Source organism: Amblyomma mixtum, chromosome 10, assembly GCF_055824585.1.
Source record: "Amblyomma mixtum isolate Tamu chromosome 10, ASM5582458v1, whole genome shotgun sequence".
NCBI classification, from domain to species: domain Eukaryota; kingdom Metazoa; phylum Arthropoda; class Arachnida; order Ixodida; family Ixodidae; genus Amblyomma; species Amblyomma mixtum.
The window spans coordinates 120,500,423-120,519,582 of NC_143021.1; the positions used below are offsets into that span (position 1 = coordinate 120,500,423).

Sequence of the window (19,160 nt, forward strand, 5' to 3'; positions counted from 1 at the left end):
CTTGTGCAGAAATAATTTTTTTTTCACATTTGTTTTTAAAATCATAATGCGCAGTAACGCGAAGTTGTTTTTATTGTACGAAAATAAAACTTTCGGTTTTTTTTTTTTAAAAAAAGGACGATTTCCAAAAAAGCGAGCGCGTCCTCACGTGCGAAGCGGCGCCTAGCGTCCGGCGAGCGAGTCCTTTTTCCTCCGGACCGGCCACATCAGCTGAAGCCGTCCGCGTCGTGTCCCCCGCGTTGGAGCCCTTAGTCGCGGAGTTTGTGCCTAGTGCGCAGGTAGACGCGTGCGCGCAGCCCCCCCGAGCCCCGGCCCGACGTAGGACCCGGCGACCGACCCGAGGCCTCCCTCTGGTCGCTAGCAGCGGTGCACGTGTGAACGTTGGTGTGTTGCCCCCCCCTCCCTGTATGTGCCTGCTCTGAGACCCGCCGGTCATGTCGTCCGCACCGCAGCCACAGCAGCAGCAGCCGCAGGCGCTGAAGCGCTGCATCGTCAAACAGGTACGCGTCTCCTCTTCGACGGTGGTGGACACACGCCGTGGCGCCGATCTGGGTCCATATGGAGCAGCCGTTGGTCTCGGGGGCCACGCTGGCGCTCCTTCCCGCGTGGCCTCGTGTTGACCCGGTTCGTGCCGCCGCCGGAAGGGTCCACCGCGCGCTTATCGCGTCCACCACACGGATTGTGTACTCAGTGCCCATGTCGGGGCAGCTGTCACGTGGTGACAGCCAAGTTATGCTCGCGCCCATTCGCAACAAACTACGGTGAAAGTAGTAGCCGTCAAGTGTAGGCAACAACTCTGCTTCGAGAAAAGAAAGAAAAGAGAAAACTGCTTTATTGCACTAAAGTGGCTGTCTGGGCTTGTTGATCAGTGATCATGGTTAAAGAATGCAGCGCGAAAAGACAGGGACAAACGAAGAAGTGGACAGGACTGGCGCTGTACTATTTATTCAAAGAAATCAGCGCCAGTTCTGTCCACTTCTTCGTTTGTCCTTGTCTTTTCGCGCTGCATTCTTTAACCATGCGTTATTGAGTACCGATCAGGGCTGCCTGCTAACTATCGTTCAACAAGCGGGGAGCGTACGTTATTTGCACTAGGGGCACCAAGCCCGCTTACTCAAGGCTGGAGCAGAGATTGTGGAAAGACACCCCCCTACCCTCTCTTTTTTCTTCGGCAAAAAACTTGATTTGGCTGCTTACGATGGTCATGTGAGGCACTTGCCTGATTCTGTGTGCACAGAATATCAAAAGCAGTCTGGTGTAAAAAAAAAACAAAAAAACAGTGCTCCGTCTAGCAGGCAGGAAACTAGAATTGTCACTCGCAACACCCCCAGATAATTTTGCACTTCACCCGTGTGCGTTGACATTCACTTTGTTGTCTTTAAGCGAGCGCAGATCCTAAAACCATGAAACATTGCTGAACTTCATAAATCATTTCTCAATCATTGCCAAACTGCAGTGACAAATGGTGTTTTAGAGGATTTTTGGCCAGTGTTTTCTTCACAGGAATGATGTGTAAGACATTGGTATCCCATGATGACTGCCAGATAATTTGTAATTAAACGTCTCCAATCATGCTTGTTCAAGTTCAGCTGTCAGAAGATGGCTGTGGCATCAAACTTAACTGTTAGTCATGTGAAGCATGAGAAAAAGCACCTATGTAATTGCTGATTTGTTGTTTTAATCCACTACAATGCTCAATACACCGTGCCTGAAGACCCAGAACAACAAGAAACGACTTATCAGCAGTTGTATTGCAGTTTTTTTCATGCCTCATGTGGCCTGTACTGATCGCTGATGTCAGAGCCATTGTGTGGCTGGTGAGACTAAAACTGAAATAGCATCAGTGAATAAATTCAATTATAAATTAATTGTTGCTCATTGGAGAATACCACTGGGTGATCAATGGCTTACGCACCGTTGCAAAGAAGAAAACATGCAACTAACATTTGGAGTCTGTACTCCTTTATCTTGTCAGGTGGCTTGTGCTTTGCATAGCACGGGCAATATAATGGAGGGTGCTTTGCGAAGCTCCAGTTTTCTCTGCTTGCATTCTGAATTATCTTCTGTGCATGAGCTATAAGCAAGCTTACAAGTAATATTGTATGCAACTATTTCAGTTGTATTTCATCTTTCTTGGCCCTCTGCCATGAAATGGTACTCTGAAAGAGGTGCCGAAAGTGACATAATGGGGCATTCACTGTGTTGGGTGTGTTCTGGTGCTTTCCTTGTGAACATTGCTTCGAGAGAGAGAGCCCAATATTCTTCACGCAGAGTAGCTACTACAGTGGCTCAGTGGTTACGGTGCTCGGCTGCTGACCTGAAATACGCGGGTTCGATCCCGGCTGCGGCGGTTGAATTTCTATGAAGGAGAAATTCTAGAGGCCCCGTGTACTGTGCGATGTCAGTGCACTTTAAAGAGCCCCAGGTGGTTGAAATTTCCGGAGCCCTTCACTACGGTGTCCCTCATAGCCTGAGTCGCTTTGGGATGTTAAACGCAAAAAACCAAACCATTCTTCACGCAGAGTGAAAGCCAAGGGATGTCTTGCACATCACTGGCTGAAGAGCTGTCATTAGGAATGAAGGTCAAGCCCCTGTGATAGTTTTCAGAGACACCACTGGCCGAGCAGTTGTGCTGTAGATGAGACATGCCTTGGTTTTGTGATCGTGCAGGTTCTCTCCGGGGACACGGTGGTGATCCGGGGCCAACCCCGGGGTGGTCCCCCACCGGAGAAGACCATCTACCTGTCCAACATCACCGCCCCGAAGCTGGCCAAGCGCCCCACCGAACAGGTGGCCGAGACCAAGGACGAGGTGGGCGCTCCTTCTCAGGGAGGGGGGGGGGGGCTCCCACCAAAACTCACTTATGAAGCAGACTGGTGTGACTCCACCACAGGCTGTTTTCACATGAATGGTAGTTTGCCAACATCCCTCAAGAGAAAAGTATACAACAGCTGTATCTCACCGGTGCTCACCTATGGGGCAGAAACGTGGAGGCTAACAAAGAGGGTTCAGCTTAAGTTCAGGACAACGCAGCAAGCTATGGAAAGAGAAATAATAGGTGTAACGTTGAGAGATCGGAAGAGGCCGGAGTGGGTGAGGGAACAAATGCGGGTTTATTGACATCCTAGTCGAAATCAAGAGGAACAAATGGTGTTGAGCAGGGCATGTAATGCGAAGGCAAGACAACCGCTGGTCCTCAAGGGTAACGGAGTGGATTCCAAGGGAAGGCAAGCGTAGCAGGGGACGGCAGAAAGTTACGTGTGCAGATGGGATTAAGAAGTTTACAGAAAGGGATACGGTGGCCGCAACTGGCACAGGACAGGGTCAGTTGGAGGGACATGGGAGAGAGGCCTTTGCCCTGCAGTGGGCGTAGTCAGGGTGGTGGTGACGATGATACAAAATGTTAAACAGTAATAGTCAGTGCTGTAGTCTGATGCAGCTCAAGAACGAAGCAGCAGATGCCATTCAGGGAAGCCCTTCCAGTTGCTGTAGATTCCAAAACTGTTAATTTTTAGACAGTGTATTATTTCTCACTGCTTCAGCAGCAGTGATTGATTGTGTGCAGCCCTTTGCGTGGGAGGCCCGGGAGTTCCTGCGCAAGAAGCTGGTCGGCCAGGAGGTGGTCTTCTCGGTTGAGTACAGCACGGGCGACCGGGACTATGTCACCCTCTACCTGGGAAAGGGTATGTCAGGCCACATGTGCTCTGGTTGCTCTCTCCCAAATGATTAAGACGACAGTCTTAAGCAAGGTGTAGAACACGGTTTCCTTCACTTTGCACTTTAAAGGCCCTGTTGAAAGCGCGACAATGATTGTAACACGAGGGTCAACTTTTTGGGTTTCAAAGGGGGGGGGACATGATTGTAACGCGAGAGTAGACTGTGGGCGTGTGGCGGAAAAACCGGAAGAACCCGAATGAGACGCGAGGAACCGATGTCGCACAGTTCTGAAAGTCAGGTGCAACTTTACTGAAATACGTGCCAAACGTGCATTCCTGTGCATCCTCACCGCCATTGGTCACTGTCATCATCACCGCTAGACTCTTTGTTACTGGCCGCCGCAGTGGCTCAGTTGTTATGGCGCTCGGCTGCTGGCCCGAAAGACACGGGTTCGATCCCGGCAGTGGTGGTTGAATTTTGATGGAGGCGAAATTCCAGAGGCCCGTGTACTGTGCGATCTAAGTAGACGTTAAAGAACCCCAGGTGGTCGAAATTATTCCGGAGCCCTTCACTGTGGCGTCCCTCATAGACTGAGTTGCTGTGGGATGTTAAACACCAATAAACCAAACCAGTCAAGCAGTTGTTAGTAGCGCCTGTGTTTGTCTTGTCTTTTAAGGCGAAAGCTTTTAATGCCTCATACTGTCGTTAGCAGATGCGTCGGCAGCCGTGTCGACAGACGCATCGACAGGAATGTCGACAGACGCGTCGGCAGATTTGTCCGCCTTTCGGCGTCACTGCTTAAAAAGAAACTGCGCCGAGGGTGGGACTCGAACCAGGGCCTTTGGCGTTTGAAGAGCAGACGCTACCACTCCGCCACGAAGGCTCAAGGTTCCAGTATGAATAAAGGCGCATCTAGTGATCGCATAAGTTTCACAAATAAAATAAAAGGAATAAAGTGAAGGAAAGAAAAATGAAAATAAGAAAAGAAACAAAAATAAGATATGAAAATAAAAATAAAAACAAGAAAAAGAGCAAAAATAAAAAATATGAAAAAATAAACAAAAGCAAACAGGAAACGCTTTCGCCTTGCAGCACTTTACAGAGCCAAAGTGCCCCCTGAATTTTTTGTCGTCTTTCTGTTGTGTCCCATCTTTTGTGCTAAAGTATGCCTGTGATGTCCGTAGTCATTTCGGGGCAGAAGGGAGTCTCCTCATTCTGACCCCCCCCCCCCCCCCCCTGGAGTGCAGATGCGAGTGGTGAGAATGTGGCCGAGTCCCTGGTGTCCGAGGGCCTGGTGGACGTCCGCCCGGGGGGCAAGGGCGAGGCCCAGCAGCGTCTGCGGGAGCTGCACGAGGCGGCCCAGGCAGCCGGCCGGGGCAAGCACGGCCCAGACGCGGCCCAGCACGTGCGGGACGTCAAGTGGACCCTCGTGGGGGAGGACCCCCGCACCTTTGCCGACCGGATGGGGCGCCGCCCCGTGCCGGCCGTGGTGGAGCACGTGAGGGACGGATCCACGGTGCGGGTGCTGCTGCTGCCGGACTTCCACTACCTGACCCTCATGCTGTCCGGCATCCGGGTGAGTGGGGGTCCAGCTCAGTGCCAGTTCTTCTTCTGGAAAGAAATCCATCCTGGAAAAGGTCAGGGGCTATAAGTGGTCTCAACTGCTTGACTGAAAATAGAAGTACGGAGCGTTGAGCTACTTGGTGCATGGCAGGACTGAACAGCGCACACAGGACGAGGACACAGAGAAGAAGCGACAAGACACGAGCGCTGGTGTCTTGTCGCTTCTTCTCTGTGTCCTTGTCCTGTGTGCGCTGTTCAGTCCTGCCTTGACTGAAAATACTGCAGTGCAACGACGACAACGCAACAAAGAAAAAGACAACACACATGTTGTCCCTTAACGACAACACAACTTAGGTTGTCATAGTTGGCTTGGGCAGGGCATGTAATGCAAAGGCAAGATTACCGCTGGTCCTCAAGGGTAACAGAGTGGATGCCAAGAGAAGGCAAGCGTAGCCGGGGGCGGCAGAAAGTCAGGTGGGCAGATGAGATTAAGAAGTTTGCGGGGATAGGGTGGCTGCAACTGGCAAAGGAGGACAGGGTTGACTGGGGAGACATGGGAGAGGCCTGCAGTGGGCGTAGTCAGGCTGATGATAATGATAAAGCTGGAGGTGCCCACCACCAACGTGACCAGGTGGCACGTGAGTTAGCAGACACGTTTTGCATCAAACACAAGGGTAAAGATTGTGTGACCCTTCTACAAAACTTTATCAGAATGAAGACAGGTTTTTGGTTTGCGCATGTATATGTGACAGTTTGAAGCTATAAAAGGAGTGTCGTTTTTCAAATAAAGTTAGTCTGCACTTCTTCTAAAGTTAGTCTGCACTTGTTGTGTTACCTTCTTGTCCATGTCTTTTTGTGTGCAGTAGCCCCTTTTATTTACCTATTATTGTTTTGCGGACGCACTACTTCAGCAACCTCCACAGCATTGCCTGCTATGTATTAAACGAAGTATAGTCCACAAAAGAGGGGTGCGGCCCTTACTCAAGCTTATGTGGCGAGTGGATGGAGAAGTGGTGGACAGTCTTCATCCTGCGGTTGTTGCCGGCTGTGCAGTGCCCGTCCTCGCGTCCTGGTGAGCCTGAGTCCCAGTATGCGGATGAGGCCAAGTACTTCACCGAGTCTCGGCTGCTCCAGCGGGACGTGGAGGTGGTCCTAGAGGGCGCCACCAACCAGAACTTCTTTGGGACGGTGCTGCACCCCAACGGCAACATTGCTGAGCACCTGCTGCGCGCCGGGTTTGCCCGCTGTGTCGACTGGAGCCTGGCATCAGTCACCGGGGGCGCGGACCGACTGCGCGCCGCCGAGAAGTGAGTACTGCTGACCCTTTTCCTTTTGTGTGCACGCTTACATGAGCCAGCAGACTGAGCAGTGTTAAAGGTGCACTGAAGAGGAATCTGAACGCGTATTTTTACCGCTGCAACTTGATCTGCACGTTCCGAGCGTTCTTGGAAAGTTTGAATTATTGCCCCGTGTGGCCAATTTCCCTAATTTAAATCCGATTAATCGTCCCGGCTCCCGCATATTTTTTTTAATTCCCCGCAAAAAGTGGTAGGAGCCTACCAACCCTTCGCCCAGTTCCGTGGCGGCTTGCTGCTCTGCCATCGGCGGAGCAACACGTAGTGACCGGCAAAAGCAAGGAGTCCATGCGTATTTTTATTTCCATGGGCCTAATTCGCAGCTACATGGTCTCTGACTAGACCTATTTATTCACGGAAGCCTAGAAGAAACAAAATAAACAGTGAAAGCAAAGTTGAGCAGAGCAACTTGCTGGGCAAGTTGGTTTGAACAGTCCTGAACGTGCAGCACTGAGAGACGAGGGACGAAGGAGAGACGACACACACAGGGCGCTACTGCCTGAAAGTCACTCCATGCGTTGGTCAACTCCTCCCGCCGTCTGCGGGGAATTCAAAGAAAAAAGGTTGGAGCCATATGTTAACTTGATTTAATTAGCAAAATCAGCCGCACAGGGCAAAAATTCAGTTTCTAAGAATGCTGGGAACGTGTAGATCAAGTTCCCGCAGCAAAAAGACCCTCTTCAGTGCACCTTCAAGGGGAGATGCTGGTCTTTAGTGAAAATTTTTCTTCTCAGAGATACCGTGATGAAATAAGGTGTGTGTATACGTGTTGCTTCTTCCTGTATTCAAAAATATTATTAGTTTCACTATATCTCAGTTAGTCTCCCTTATAGAGGTGGAGGCATCAAATTTTTTATTTGTTTCAAACGTTACGTACTACCCCAGGAGTCGTGATGCACACTGCACAGTTAATGTGTGTGGTAAATAATTTATCATTGCATTATTTATGTTGAGCGATTTCGGTTTAGCGCTGGGGTATGCTACGACGTCACTATCGGGAACCCTGGTCACACGGACCCCAAAAGCTGGGACGCACGGATTGCTGCGTCGTCTGCTATTGTGCACATGCTGTGCATAACAGCGCCTTTCGAAATCATGTGGCGGCAAACTTGATCGGTACTTATGCTGAGAAAAGCCAATCCGAGTGAGGGATGACAACGAGTCCTGAAACCAAGCAGCTCACTTGGGCCAATCTCATTCGGCATACCACGTATGCCAACGTAGTTCCTGTGTTGTATTTCGCTTTGCCGCTTTACATCAATGCTTGGCGGACGTCAGTGTCGGTGGCCTGTAGCTAGTGCGCCATTCGGCCGATCCCCTTGTCACATTACAACGACACGATGCATCACTGCCCGCACAGACCAAAACCCGTCGCTGTCTTCACTCTTGACCTCGCTCTGCGAGACTGGGCAGGGTCCCGTGGCTGCGGATTTCGATATGTGCTGCTTGTTTAGCGAACAGTCCATGTATGCGCTAAATGAATGCTTCCAGACAGTTGTACAGGATTCAGCATTTACCGCACGAGTATGCGACTCCCTCAGGAATGCACCCATGACTGCATCTCGGTGCTACTTTTGTTTACATATAGTATCTGCATCTGCATACAGGCAGCAGTTGTGCGTTAAGGGGAGATGGTCCTCGAAAACACTTTTTCCTTAATATTATAACCACAGCTATAAAACTATGGTCTCTGATAGAGATTTTGATGCTGATTCCAAATATGCTTTTAGATTTTATGTAGCTTTATTAGTTTTTGTGCAAGAGTCCTCAAAACTACAAGATAGGGCTTTTTGTGCACACTTTTTTGATTAGTCAATATATGTTTACAGCAGCTTGCAATAGCTCATTTTGCTGCTATAGTAATGTAGTATGCCGATATCTACTTCAAATTTATTCATATTATCCCATAATTGCAAAAAAAAATTCAGGAACACCAAAGTGTATATTTTGGGCAGTATGAGTCTAATATTCTGAATATTTTCAAAAAAATGTAGAAGAGATAGTGAAAATTAAAATAGATATCCTCATTCTACACACTTTGAAGAGACTGTGTGCAAAATTTCATCCAAATCTGACAATTTTATGTACTTGAAAGTTAGTGCACAAAACGTAAAAAATGCTGAAAATTAGAATTGGAGAAAAACGCATTTGAAAGTTTCAAACACCTGTATTCTTGAAAAACATGACACAGGCGCATGAAATTTCTTGACAAAATACAAAAATGAGTCTCAAACAATGTTCTTGAGATGCAATGGTGTTGGCAAGCCGAGAATCGCACAAAAACGGGACAGCTGCTCGTGCCCGATACCTATCTCGCGCGCAGCCACTGCGACCTTGACGTTCACGGCGAAGCTGTCGCGGGAGCTCCCGCTCTGAAAGTTCCGGCTTCCACTGGCACCATTTGTGAGTCCACCAGGCACAGCACATCTCGACGTGTGTGTAGAAGAAAGTAGCGATGCAGGGCATTCACTATTTCCGCGGTGAAGTTCAAGAAACGCCGAGAGGCCCTTACGTTTTTCGGCCGGTTCATGCACGCAACATTGCAAGTACGGCACGTTGGGCAAACAGCCCCGCTTACCAGTAACGTAAGCGCGCTGATGTCGCATATCGCGGCACTCGTGGGGTGACTGCTCACGGCTGTATCGCTTTCAAAGAGTCCAATCTTCACCTCTGAGGCGCTCACAAAGTTCACTGCGGCGTCAATTTCGCCCAAGTGGCCATTGCCCTGGTTAGGGCTAGCTGGTGTCGGGCGACTGTCTTCCGCTGTCGCTTTTTGTCGCGGCTAGCGACGGCGTCCTCGGCACGCTTTCTTCGTGTCAGATTTCCGAGCTTGGATATCGCGCTTCTTCGTCTCGTCGTTCATTTTGAACCAATTGAGAAAACAAACGCCGGAGAGATCGATGCAGACGCAACACAAAGCGAAAGCAGGCGATAAGAAAAGAGGGGGCTTCACTGCAGTTGCGCATCGGTCTCGGCCAATGGCGGCTACGCTAAAGCACCACGTGATTTAATGGTCCAGTAGAAACGCTTGAAATAGGCACCGAAAACGTGTTTTTTTTATTATTTACAGCCCGAATACGAAACTGCGGGAGATGCTGTTTGAGAGAAGAGCTTACTCTTCCTCGCCAAGCAGACGGCAATGGCGGGCGCTCCCGCGTTCTTGAGAGCAGACGCGCGAAAGTTGACGATGTGTGCGAAAAATTGCAGTTTCTCGAGTCGCCGTGGCTCAAAAAATGGATTTTTTATTAACTCCGTGTTCGAATTTTGCCTTGATTTTTTGGGGGATTGTAGCTGAATGCCCAAAGATAATTTTGCAGTAAAAAACCAAAAACTGAAAAATGTCGCGAAAAACTCGCTTTTTCGACGCGCATCTCCCCTTAAGGCGGGAATTTGGGCCTGTTGTTTATCCATGAAAACAGCTCTAGCGCCGGAAACTGGACGACAGATGGAGGACACCCCACGAGCGCTACTAACAACAAGGCTTTATTGCAGCGAGGCAATAGATAGGAAGGTTGCGTACACTAGCAGGAAACAAGGAAACGCAAACGCAGCAGTCAAAAGTGTGCGGTTCCTTGTTTTCTGTTGGGATTTGCTTTACACGAAATTAAATGGCGCATTTTGAATCGGCATACAAAAATGTGCGACTTGAATTGAAATTGTGGCTTGAATTGATGGAAATTTTTTCTTTTCTCCCCTCGCCCGTCGCAGGGAGGCCAAGGAGAAGCGGCTGCGTCTGTGGAAGGACTACACACCCTCGGGCATCCCCATTGACGCCAAGGAGCAGCGCTTCGAGGGAAAGGTACGCGCACAGGGGCTGGGGGCCGTCTGGGCTCGGTGATGACCTATCGTACACCAGCATCACAGGGAAGGGGGTGACAAGTAGATCAGACCAGATATTTCATCAGATTAGTACAGCGATTGTGGCAAAGGAGGTGATGTAGAATCGACACTTGAGCTAGTTGGTATAGCACCGTGGAAAAAATAGCGCACTCAGGACAGCGGACACAGAAGACCGACAAAGCAAGTAAGGGCTTGTGTTGTTGCTTGGTCTTCCTTGTCCGTTGTACTGAGTGCGCTTTTTTTTTCCACGATAACAAAGCAGGTATTGGCACTCTTTGATCGACTTGACAGCAGACGGTGTGCTTACACATTTCACACCCAGCTTCATAATTTCTGATGCCTCATTTATGGCCCCGCCGCGATGCCTCAGTGGCTATGGTGCTCGGCTGCTGGCCCGAAAGACGCTGGTTCGATCCCGGCCGCAGCAGCTGAATTTCAACCGACCCCAAGCGACTCGGGCTATGAGGGATGGCTTAGTGGAGGGCTCCTGAAATTTCGATCCCCTGGGATTCCGTAACATGCACTGACATTGCACAGTACATGGTCCTGTAGCATTTCACCCCCATCGAAATGTGACTGCCGCGGCCAGGATCAAACCCCTGTCTTTCAGATCAACAGCCGAGTACCGTAGCCACTGAGCCACCGCAGTGGCTGTTTCATGCCCTCATTGTTCAGCTCGGTTCATGCATAGTGCCAGTATATGTTACCCTCTGTAAACATGTAACACATGTTTGCACATGCACAGCATGCTCACATATCCTTTTGGAGGCAATTCTCTGAAAAAATGAACTCTCAAGTTCGTCGTAAAGGAGTCTACTGTATAATCTTTCTTCACGGCAGAAGAACTGGGAGAGTTATCTAGGGAGAAGTGGTATTACGTCATAATTAATTTTACGTCATTTTGATGATTTCCAAATGCTGAAAGTTGATAAAACTGTGTATTGATACCCAGTAGCATAGAGTGAATCTATGGCTAAATTCAAAACTTTACCCCCTGCCAATGCTGCGGTGTGGCAACAAATTTTGAGCTTTTCTGCCTTTGTGGTTAGGTGTGGCGTGAAAGTATCTTTCAGCAGGCCTTCTCCGCTTCTTGCTGGCTACACATTGGCCTTCCACTGGTAAATATGTTGTAGACAGCGGTTATTTCCACTGTGCTAACAATTCATGTACTGATTGTGAGCAGAAACTAAAATTATTGGCATTTTTACATTCTGTATAGCATTTGATATGCTGGCAGTTGCAGAGTTAAACATGCTAAACTTTTGCAAAGAGCCCTTCACGCTGGGAAGGGATGTGGGAAGATGGCACAAGGAGGAGAAGCTGAGTCACATGACGCAGTAGCAATGGTTGCAGCTGTGAAGTGCGATAGTGGCCAGTCCCCCAGTGACAGAATTGGAGAGTGCCCTCTCTGGGCTTGCTGTGATCGCTAGCTCATCACATGCTGCATCGTAGCAGTGTTAATGCGTTTTATCCCCAGCCGCACATCTGTGGTGTCATTTGCGCAGGCTTTGCGTTCACACTTGCAGTGGTGATGCAAGCCCCCCTGTGCTTTCTTTAGTCTTTTTCTTTTCTTTTTGCACCCCCGTGGGTTGAGCTTTAGCCACTCTGCCTTGTGGTGGACGCAGGTGGTGGAGGTGATCAATGCGGATGCGCTGGTGGTCAAGGTGGGGGACAACGAGCTGCGCAAGATCTTCCTCTCCAGCATCCGGCCACCACGGTGAGTGTCATCATCAGCCTGACTACGCCCACTGCTGGGCAAAGGCCTCTCCCATGTGTCTCCAATTATCCCTGTCCTTCTTTGCCAGCTGCGGCCACCCTGTATCCCCGTAAACTTCTTAATCTTCATCCGCCCACCTAACTTTCTGCTGCCCCTTGTTATGCTTTTCCTTCTCTTGGAATCCACTCCGTTACCCTTAATAAGGACCAGCGGTTATCTTGCCTTCGCATTACATGCCCTGCCCAAGCCCCCACTTCTTCCTCTTGATTTCGACTAGGATGACATTAATCCGTGTTTGTTCTCTCACCCACTCCGCCCGCTTCCGATCTCTTATAACATTACACCTACCATTTTATCGTGCTAAACGATCACATGTCCTCATTCCCCATCCTGCCATGACAGCAGTAAATACAAGAGGGGAACTGCTGCCTTACATAATTACTGGTGCCAGCCTGTGCTGTACAAGAAACATTACATTAAGGGGGGACACGGCTCTTTGCGGCCGAAAATTGGTCAAAAAATCGCATTTTCAATCTTTTCATTTGCGCGATCCTGAGGTGATTACGCAGCTATCTACAAATTTTCGTTGAAAAATACCGCCTAATTCATGAGTGATGGCGTTCCAAAGACGTGAAACCGCGCGCGCAGCCCTTTAAATTGAGGTCTAATCGCACCGAACTTTGACTGCCCGCAGTTCGAAAAATACGCGCTCCGCCGGCGCCATTTTGGTTTCATTTGAAAGGTCTCGATTCAGGCTATTTCCATATTCCGGTTGGCAACTATGAGCAAGCCCAAGCAGCGGCAAACAAATAAACAAAATTGAGCAAAACGCGCTCTGCTATTGGTTCTCAAAATCACGTGACCAAAATGGCGACTTTTGGTTGGTTGACGGCGTCGACCGTTTGCAGCCCGGCGCCATTTTGTGTGGGTCGGGCAGTCCCACTGTCACGGCGAAGTGAGGTTTGTCGGGCGCTAAGTGCAAAATATTTCAGTTTACGCAAGTCTTAGTCTAAAAGCACTAAAAGATATTGATCCGAAGCGCGCTGGGAACGCTGTATCGTTGCATCCTTGTGTCTACATTCAGCAGCCACGCTCCACGGCAGTCCGATAACGCTGTAAGCTGCAATGCTTAGCGAAGATTGAACACTCATCCTGAGGGAGCGAAAGGTATAGATAAGAAGGGCGTTGGGTCGTCGGGTTGGGTCGTCGGGTTGGGTCGTCGGGTTGGGTCGTCGGGTTGGGTCGTCGGGTTGGGTCGTCGGGTTGGGTCGTCGGGTTGGGTCGTCGGGTTGGGTCGTCGCATCCCGTTATCTACAATCAGCGATGGAGCGCCGACGCTTCGTGATGACCTGATAACGCCGGTGACGGCGAGGAGTGATCAGGGCGATTCCTGCCGCCTACAGACAGCGCAATCGTGACTGTGCAGATGAAAAAGCGATACCTAAGCAGATTCCGTTGACAGCCAGCAACGGTGCGATAGATAGAGCTCTCCGATAAACCTGATGACACGGCGCCAGCGGCGGCCGCGTGCGAAACGGCATCCCGCAAAGCGCGGAATGGGAAACCTTGACGAAATAAATTTGCTTCTCAGTGTTTTGAGGGGCAAGATGAGCAAAGAGCACGCATGCATCGTTTGTTAGGGGCTGACTGCAATCACAGCGCCGTTGTGAGGTAGAATCGCGCGCTGCAGCTTGGGGGAGGTCACAGTGCAAAGGCACTCCTCCAAACAATGCCATCTATTCGCCGGCAATTTGTTTGTTGCAACCGCACTTATGTCGACGGAAAATGCTGCTTTTATATCAGAAACCAGCCAGAACTCACTTCAGTGATTTCTAGTTACCCTTAGTGCCACAAAAATATGCCAAAAACGTTTTTTTCGATTTCTCAACACTGAAACTTTGGCACGCACAGAATTTTGGAGGAGCGATATCTCCAATTCTATATTAGCTATTACTATAATTCTTTTTGTGCTAGAAAGATAAATGCACAGGTTGTGCAATAAGGCTAAATTTAAACTACTGCTTCCTCAGGAAAATTTTGGTAATAAATTCTTTGTCTCAGTAGTCAAAATGATGTTTTTCTCTGTCATATTTGACCAGCTGTAACTTTCGTCCAAGTCGTTCTAGAATGCTCATTTATGCCTTATTGCACTCCTTGGCGATTCTAGATCATTTATAAATAGTAATCTTCTCCACAAGGTCTTATGTTAATTAACCAAACCTCCTCCAAACAAAAGACATATTTTTCATGATAAATACAAAACTTACTGCTGCAGGGGAAAACTGTTTGCAGTTTTAGAATCAGCACATGAAAATGTACAAACAGTGAAAATTTGGTGTAAATCTGTCCATAAATAAAAAAAATAGTTCTAAGAGGGGTGTCCCCCCTTAAAAGCTTCAGCCTTTTAAAAGCTTTGGTCTCAACTTCTGCTTGGCAGCGGCTTGGCTGAAGTTGTGGCATGGTACCAGTGGATGCATTGGGTTGTGTGGCTGGCTACATGAACGAATTTTCTTGGCCAGTGGCATGCCAGGAATTGTGAGAAAAGGACAAGAGATATGTACCATTTTGTTACTTGAATCGGTGCAGCTTACGGTAGATTGGTGCTTATAAGTCGTCATTCTTCTCACAAAAATGACCTTCCGAAATTAGGCGGCCATGGAGCCAGCCTATTTGTGGAATCTTCAATTTCTGTGATGTTTGGTGCAGTTTCTCCATTCTGTTTTTGTGCCATCAATACAGTGGTCTTTTCTTGCATGCCTCTACAGTTGATGGGTTAATTTTCCTCAACTGCCTGTGTCACCTTTTTTATTTCGTTTTTTTTTTTGTAATGTTCATAGCCACCCTGTTCCTTGTCATGTGCGCCCTTTAGTGTGCCTGTCGGGCCGGTCTTCTAAAAGTTGGCTTCTCCCACCAGCTCGCAAGTTTTGCAGTGAAGGTTGCTGTAGATATCATGGGGAGCAGCAAAAAAAAAAAATTTGCTCTATATTAATACCTTGGTTCTAGGTGTAACATGAGATCGCGCTCTGAAACCGATGAATGAGGAAAAGGTAAGGGGGGGGGGGGGTATTTGTGTTGCATTTATCAGATTTGTGCTCCTGGAGTGGGTTGTGAAACTAAAACTACTGCAGGCGCCCTGAGGAGGCCAAGGAGGCCCCCGCGCCGGGCACCACGGCCAAGGAGCGCAACTTCCGGCCCCTGTACGACATCCCCTTCATGTACGAGGCCCGGGAGTTCCTGCGCAAGAAGCTCATCGGCAAGCAGGTGCAGGTGTGCATCGACTACAAGCAGCCGGCCTCCAACTCGTTCCCCGAGAAGACCTGCTGCACGGTCACCATCGGGGGCATCAACGTGGCCGAGGCCCTGGTCGGCAAGGGCTTGGCCACCGTGGTGCGCTACCGCCAGGACGACGACCAGCGGTCGGCCCACTACAACGACCTGCTGGCCGCCGAGATGAAGGCCCAGAAGTCGGCCCGGGGGCTGCACTCCAAGAAGGACGCCACCTCCGTCCACCGGGTCGTCGACCTCGCCGGGGACCTGGCCAAGTGCAAGCAGTTCCTGCCCTTCCTGCAGCGGGCGGGCAAGATGGAGGCGGTCGTGGAGTTTGTGGCGAGTGGGTCGCGGCTGCGGCTGTACGTGCCCCGCGAGAACTGCCTGGCCACCTTCCTGTTGGCGGGCATCTCGTGCCCCCGGGCTGCCCGTCAGCAGGGGGGCCAGACGGTGCCCGGCGAGCGCTTCGGGGACGAGGCGCTGCACTTCACGCGCTCCCTCTGCCTGCAGCGCGAGGTTGAAGTGGAGGTGGAGGGCATGGACAAGGCGGGCAACTTCATCGGCTGGCTCACCGTCGAGGGGGTCAACCTGTCCGTGGCCCTGGTCAAGGAGGGGCTCGCCTCGGTCCACTTCACGGCCGAGCGGTCCGTCCACTTCCGCGCCCTCCAGCTGGCCGAGGAGCAGGCCAAGCAGCAGCGGCTCAAGGTCAGCCTGCTTGTCATATTCTTGGCAAATTACTATCGGGAAGTCCGCACTGCGTCACAATGGCGAAGGTCTTCGCAGCCTGTTTCTCGCCGTCGCTCAGAGGCTTTACCGCACAGATGGCATCTGACAAGCACCAAGTCCAGTAAGCTGCGTGAATGTGCAGAGGGCAAAACACATGTCTAGAACACGTTCTGAGCCTGTTTCAGGCTGATCACACGATAACTAGGGATAAGATTTGGTTAAAAATGGTCTGGATGTAAACATGTGCAGTTAAAATCATAGAATTTAATCGTAAATTTTTGCCTTCTTGGTCGCAGCAACTTTGGGAGCGGCAGAACACACAGTTTGGTTGTTCTAGGCATGTGTTTTGCTCTCTGTACACTTGCCGTCAAAAGCAAATGGAAGGCGACTTTGTCGAAACAATTTAATTTCTTTAAATCTAAAGTATAATGGTTCATGTTTGGTGGTGCACAGTGCAATTCACACGATGACAATTAGGCTGCACATGCCGTATTTACTCGCATAACGATCACACTTGCCTAGTGATCACACCCCCAAATTTTGTTGGCAACATTCAGTTTTTTTTATTCCTCGCTTAATGATTGCACCCCAAACTTGTCGCGGCAATTTGTCGACGATGTCGAGTCTAGCCGATGATGATCGTACTTGCTTACCTGTCTGACAGATGGCACGTGCAGATGACCATCTTGCTCTGTCAGCATTGCAGCGGCAGCCGCCTGTTGATTGACCTGCAGTCACACGGGCTGTCTAAATGCGGTTATGCTTAACCGCGGATACCAAACTTAACTGCGGTTATCTCGAATCACGGTTCGCCATTGTCGCAAGTCTCGCCACCATTCTGGGTTGTGGTGCAACGACTGAAGTGACGCAGTGATCCGGCTAAACTTTATTGTTCTCGTAAATAGTAAGCCTTGGGATACGGGAACGTCAAAAATGAATCCTCCTTGAGGATCTTGGGCCTGTACCAAGTTGCTGGTAGGAGTGATAACTGCGATACTAGCTAGGACAGCAGCTTGGGCATGTTGGTTATTCATTTGTGACGGAACAGCGCAAAACACCGGGATAAGAGACAAGCGCTGTCTCTTGTCCCGGTGTTTTGCGCTGTTCCGTCACTAAAGATACTAGCTAGTTTTACGTTCGCAGCCGCGCAGCAGCTGCCACCGTTGCATTAATTTCTTTCATTAATATTGCGTTCCATTTACTTCTGACGGCACCTGTACATAGTGGCACGTAGTTGCTCTCTGCTAGCTGCTGTGCCACCAATAGCCGCCATTGCCGCGAGCTGACGTGATGGGGAAGTTTCGAAAATGAAACTGTCATATTTGCTGACATAATGAACCCACTTTTTTTTTTCCCCAGAAAACTTTGCATGAGTTGACAGCATTTTGCAGAGAAAAAAAGTTGCATCATACTTTTGTGCGAGGCGAAATTTCATGTACGTTTTGTCTGCCACTCCGCACTTCCACCCATGAATGAAAACATGAGACCAGCTACGTCCACGTTGCCAGTGATAGTCGACGGTGCCATCCAATCGCGGCAACATGAAGCGGACATGCTGAACACTGGCCCCGAAATGTCTGGTGTGCATTTTTACAGGAAAGGTTAAAAAGTAATGCCAGTTACGGGGTGTGTTGTAATCCAAGTGCTTAAGCATTGCGTGGTGTGAGAGGGGTTAGGCATTTCTGATCCCGAGCTGTGCAAATCACTTGGGCGTCTGGATGTCCTGGTTCCGCCATGGAATTTCAGTGTAGAGGATGTTTTATAGTGTTCTGGTTTAAACTTCTTACACTCCTGCGCAGTGCTTTCTAAGCATACGCTGGCGCAGCCAAGCGTTTGGCAACATGCTGAGCAAGCCACCATCGCTGGCACTCCTATCAGGGGCGCATAGCGTCTTGGCACTCTGCCAAGTTGACGCAATGCACCACCCTCGCAGGATCTCTCCTCGAGAGATAAGCACGCTATGGTGTTATCAGCGCGAGGCACCCTGGCATGCTCCCAAGCTCTGCGCTGTGCTGTGGACTGCGTGAAACTGAGGGATGGGCTAAGAAAAGCAAATGCTAATTCTCAGTGACAAATGGGGGGTTGAGTTCATTCAGCAAGTACCGTAAAAGCCGGAGTATAGGTTGGACCGGAATATAGGTCGATCCCCCCCCCCCCAACTAACCAATTCTAAAAATGAAAAAATCTTTTTTCAGTGGCAAAAGTACCGAAAGACACCCTCACCTTGAAACAAATGCGGCTCAACCGGCTGCACAATGGTGACAGGATTTATTTTCATTAGGTGCTGCTCGTATGTACAGTAGAACCCCGCTGTTACGTTCCTCACTGCTGCGTTTTCCCGGCTGTTACGTCGTTTTCATCCGGTCCCGGCATAGCTTCCATAGGATCCAATGTATTGGGAACCCCGCTGTTACGTCGTAGCCGAGGAAACGATCCCGCATGATACGTCGCAACCGGGCTCCCCGAACCCGCCCGGGCAATGCGCGCCAACCGGCATTTTGATTTTTGACGAGTCTTTGCCAGGCTTGGCTACGGAACTGGCTGCAAGAAGCCGCACGCGAGTTGGAGAGGCCGCCACTAGATGGCTATCTGCCTCGCGAACGCCGAATGCCGCGATCTTTATCGTGGGAGGTGGTGACGAGGAGGCGCGGCTGCGGGCGCTTATCTGTTTTTCTCATCCAGCGTACGCTTCGGCGGACGCAGTTGTTGCGACACGCGTCTTTTCTTTTCTTTCACTCTTTCTTTTTATCTTTTAACTCTCCTCTATCTGCAAGTGCCAGCGGTGATGGCTCGGCTGGAGTCAGTCGGCAGGCCCGTGCAATTTCCTTTTCATCCTTCTCTCAGTCGCAACATCTTTATCGTGCTTTGATGGCGTGATAGCTTTGCGTAAGCGGAAGGCGCTTCCCCTTGAGGAAAAGCTGGACGTACTAAACGCAGTCGACAGGCAGTCAGGGCGGCCTACGCGGAGCAGCGCGGCGAGCAGCCTACGCAAATTTCAGTGCTTGACGCTGTGCACAACGTCGCTTCAGCGTGGA

The 19,160-nt window shown here is 49.9% G+C and overlaps 1 protein-coding gene across 1 annotated transcript in view; it reads left to right on the plus strand.

The window, feature by feature from the left end:
• Positions 1–174: 174 nt before the first annotated feature.
• Tudor-SN (Staphylococcal nuclease domain-containing protein 1) overlaps positions 175–19,160 on the plus strand; it is a 33,304-nt gene continuing 14,318 nt past the window's right edge. The window contains exons 1-8 of the mRNA XM_089565068.1: positions 175–500; positions 2,671–2,811; positions 3,566–3,683; positions 4,905–5,233; positions 6,274–6,527; positions 10,284–10,374; positions 12,041–12,132; positions 15,261–16,104. Coding sequence (XP_089421194.1) covers positions 435–500; positions 2,671–2,811; positions 3,566–3,683; positions 4,905–5,233; positions 6,274–6,527; positions 10,284–10,374; positions 12,041–12,132; positions 15,261–16,104 — 1,935 coding nt within the window. The 5' untranslated portion in view covers positions 175–434. The remainder of the gene's footprint in view (positions 501–2,670; positions 2,812–3,565; positions 3,684–4,904; positions 5,234–6,273; positions 6,528–10,283; positions 10,375–12,040; positions 12,133–15,260; positions 16,105–19,160) is intronic.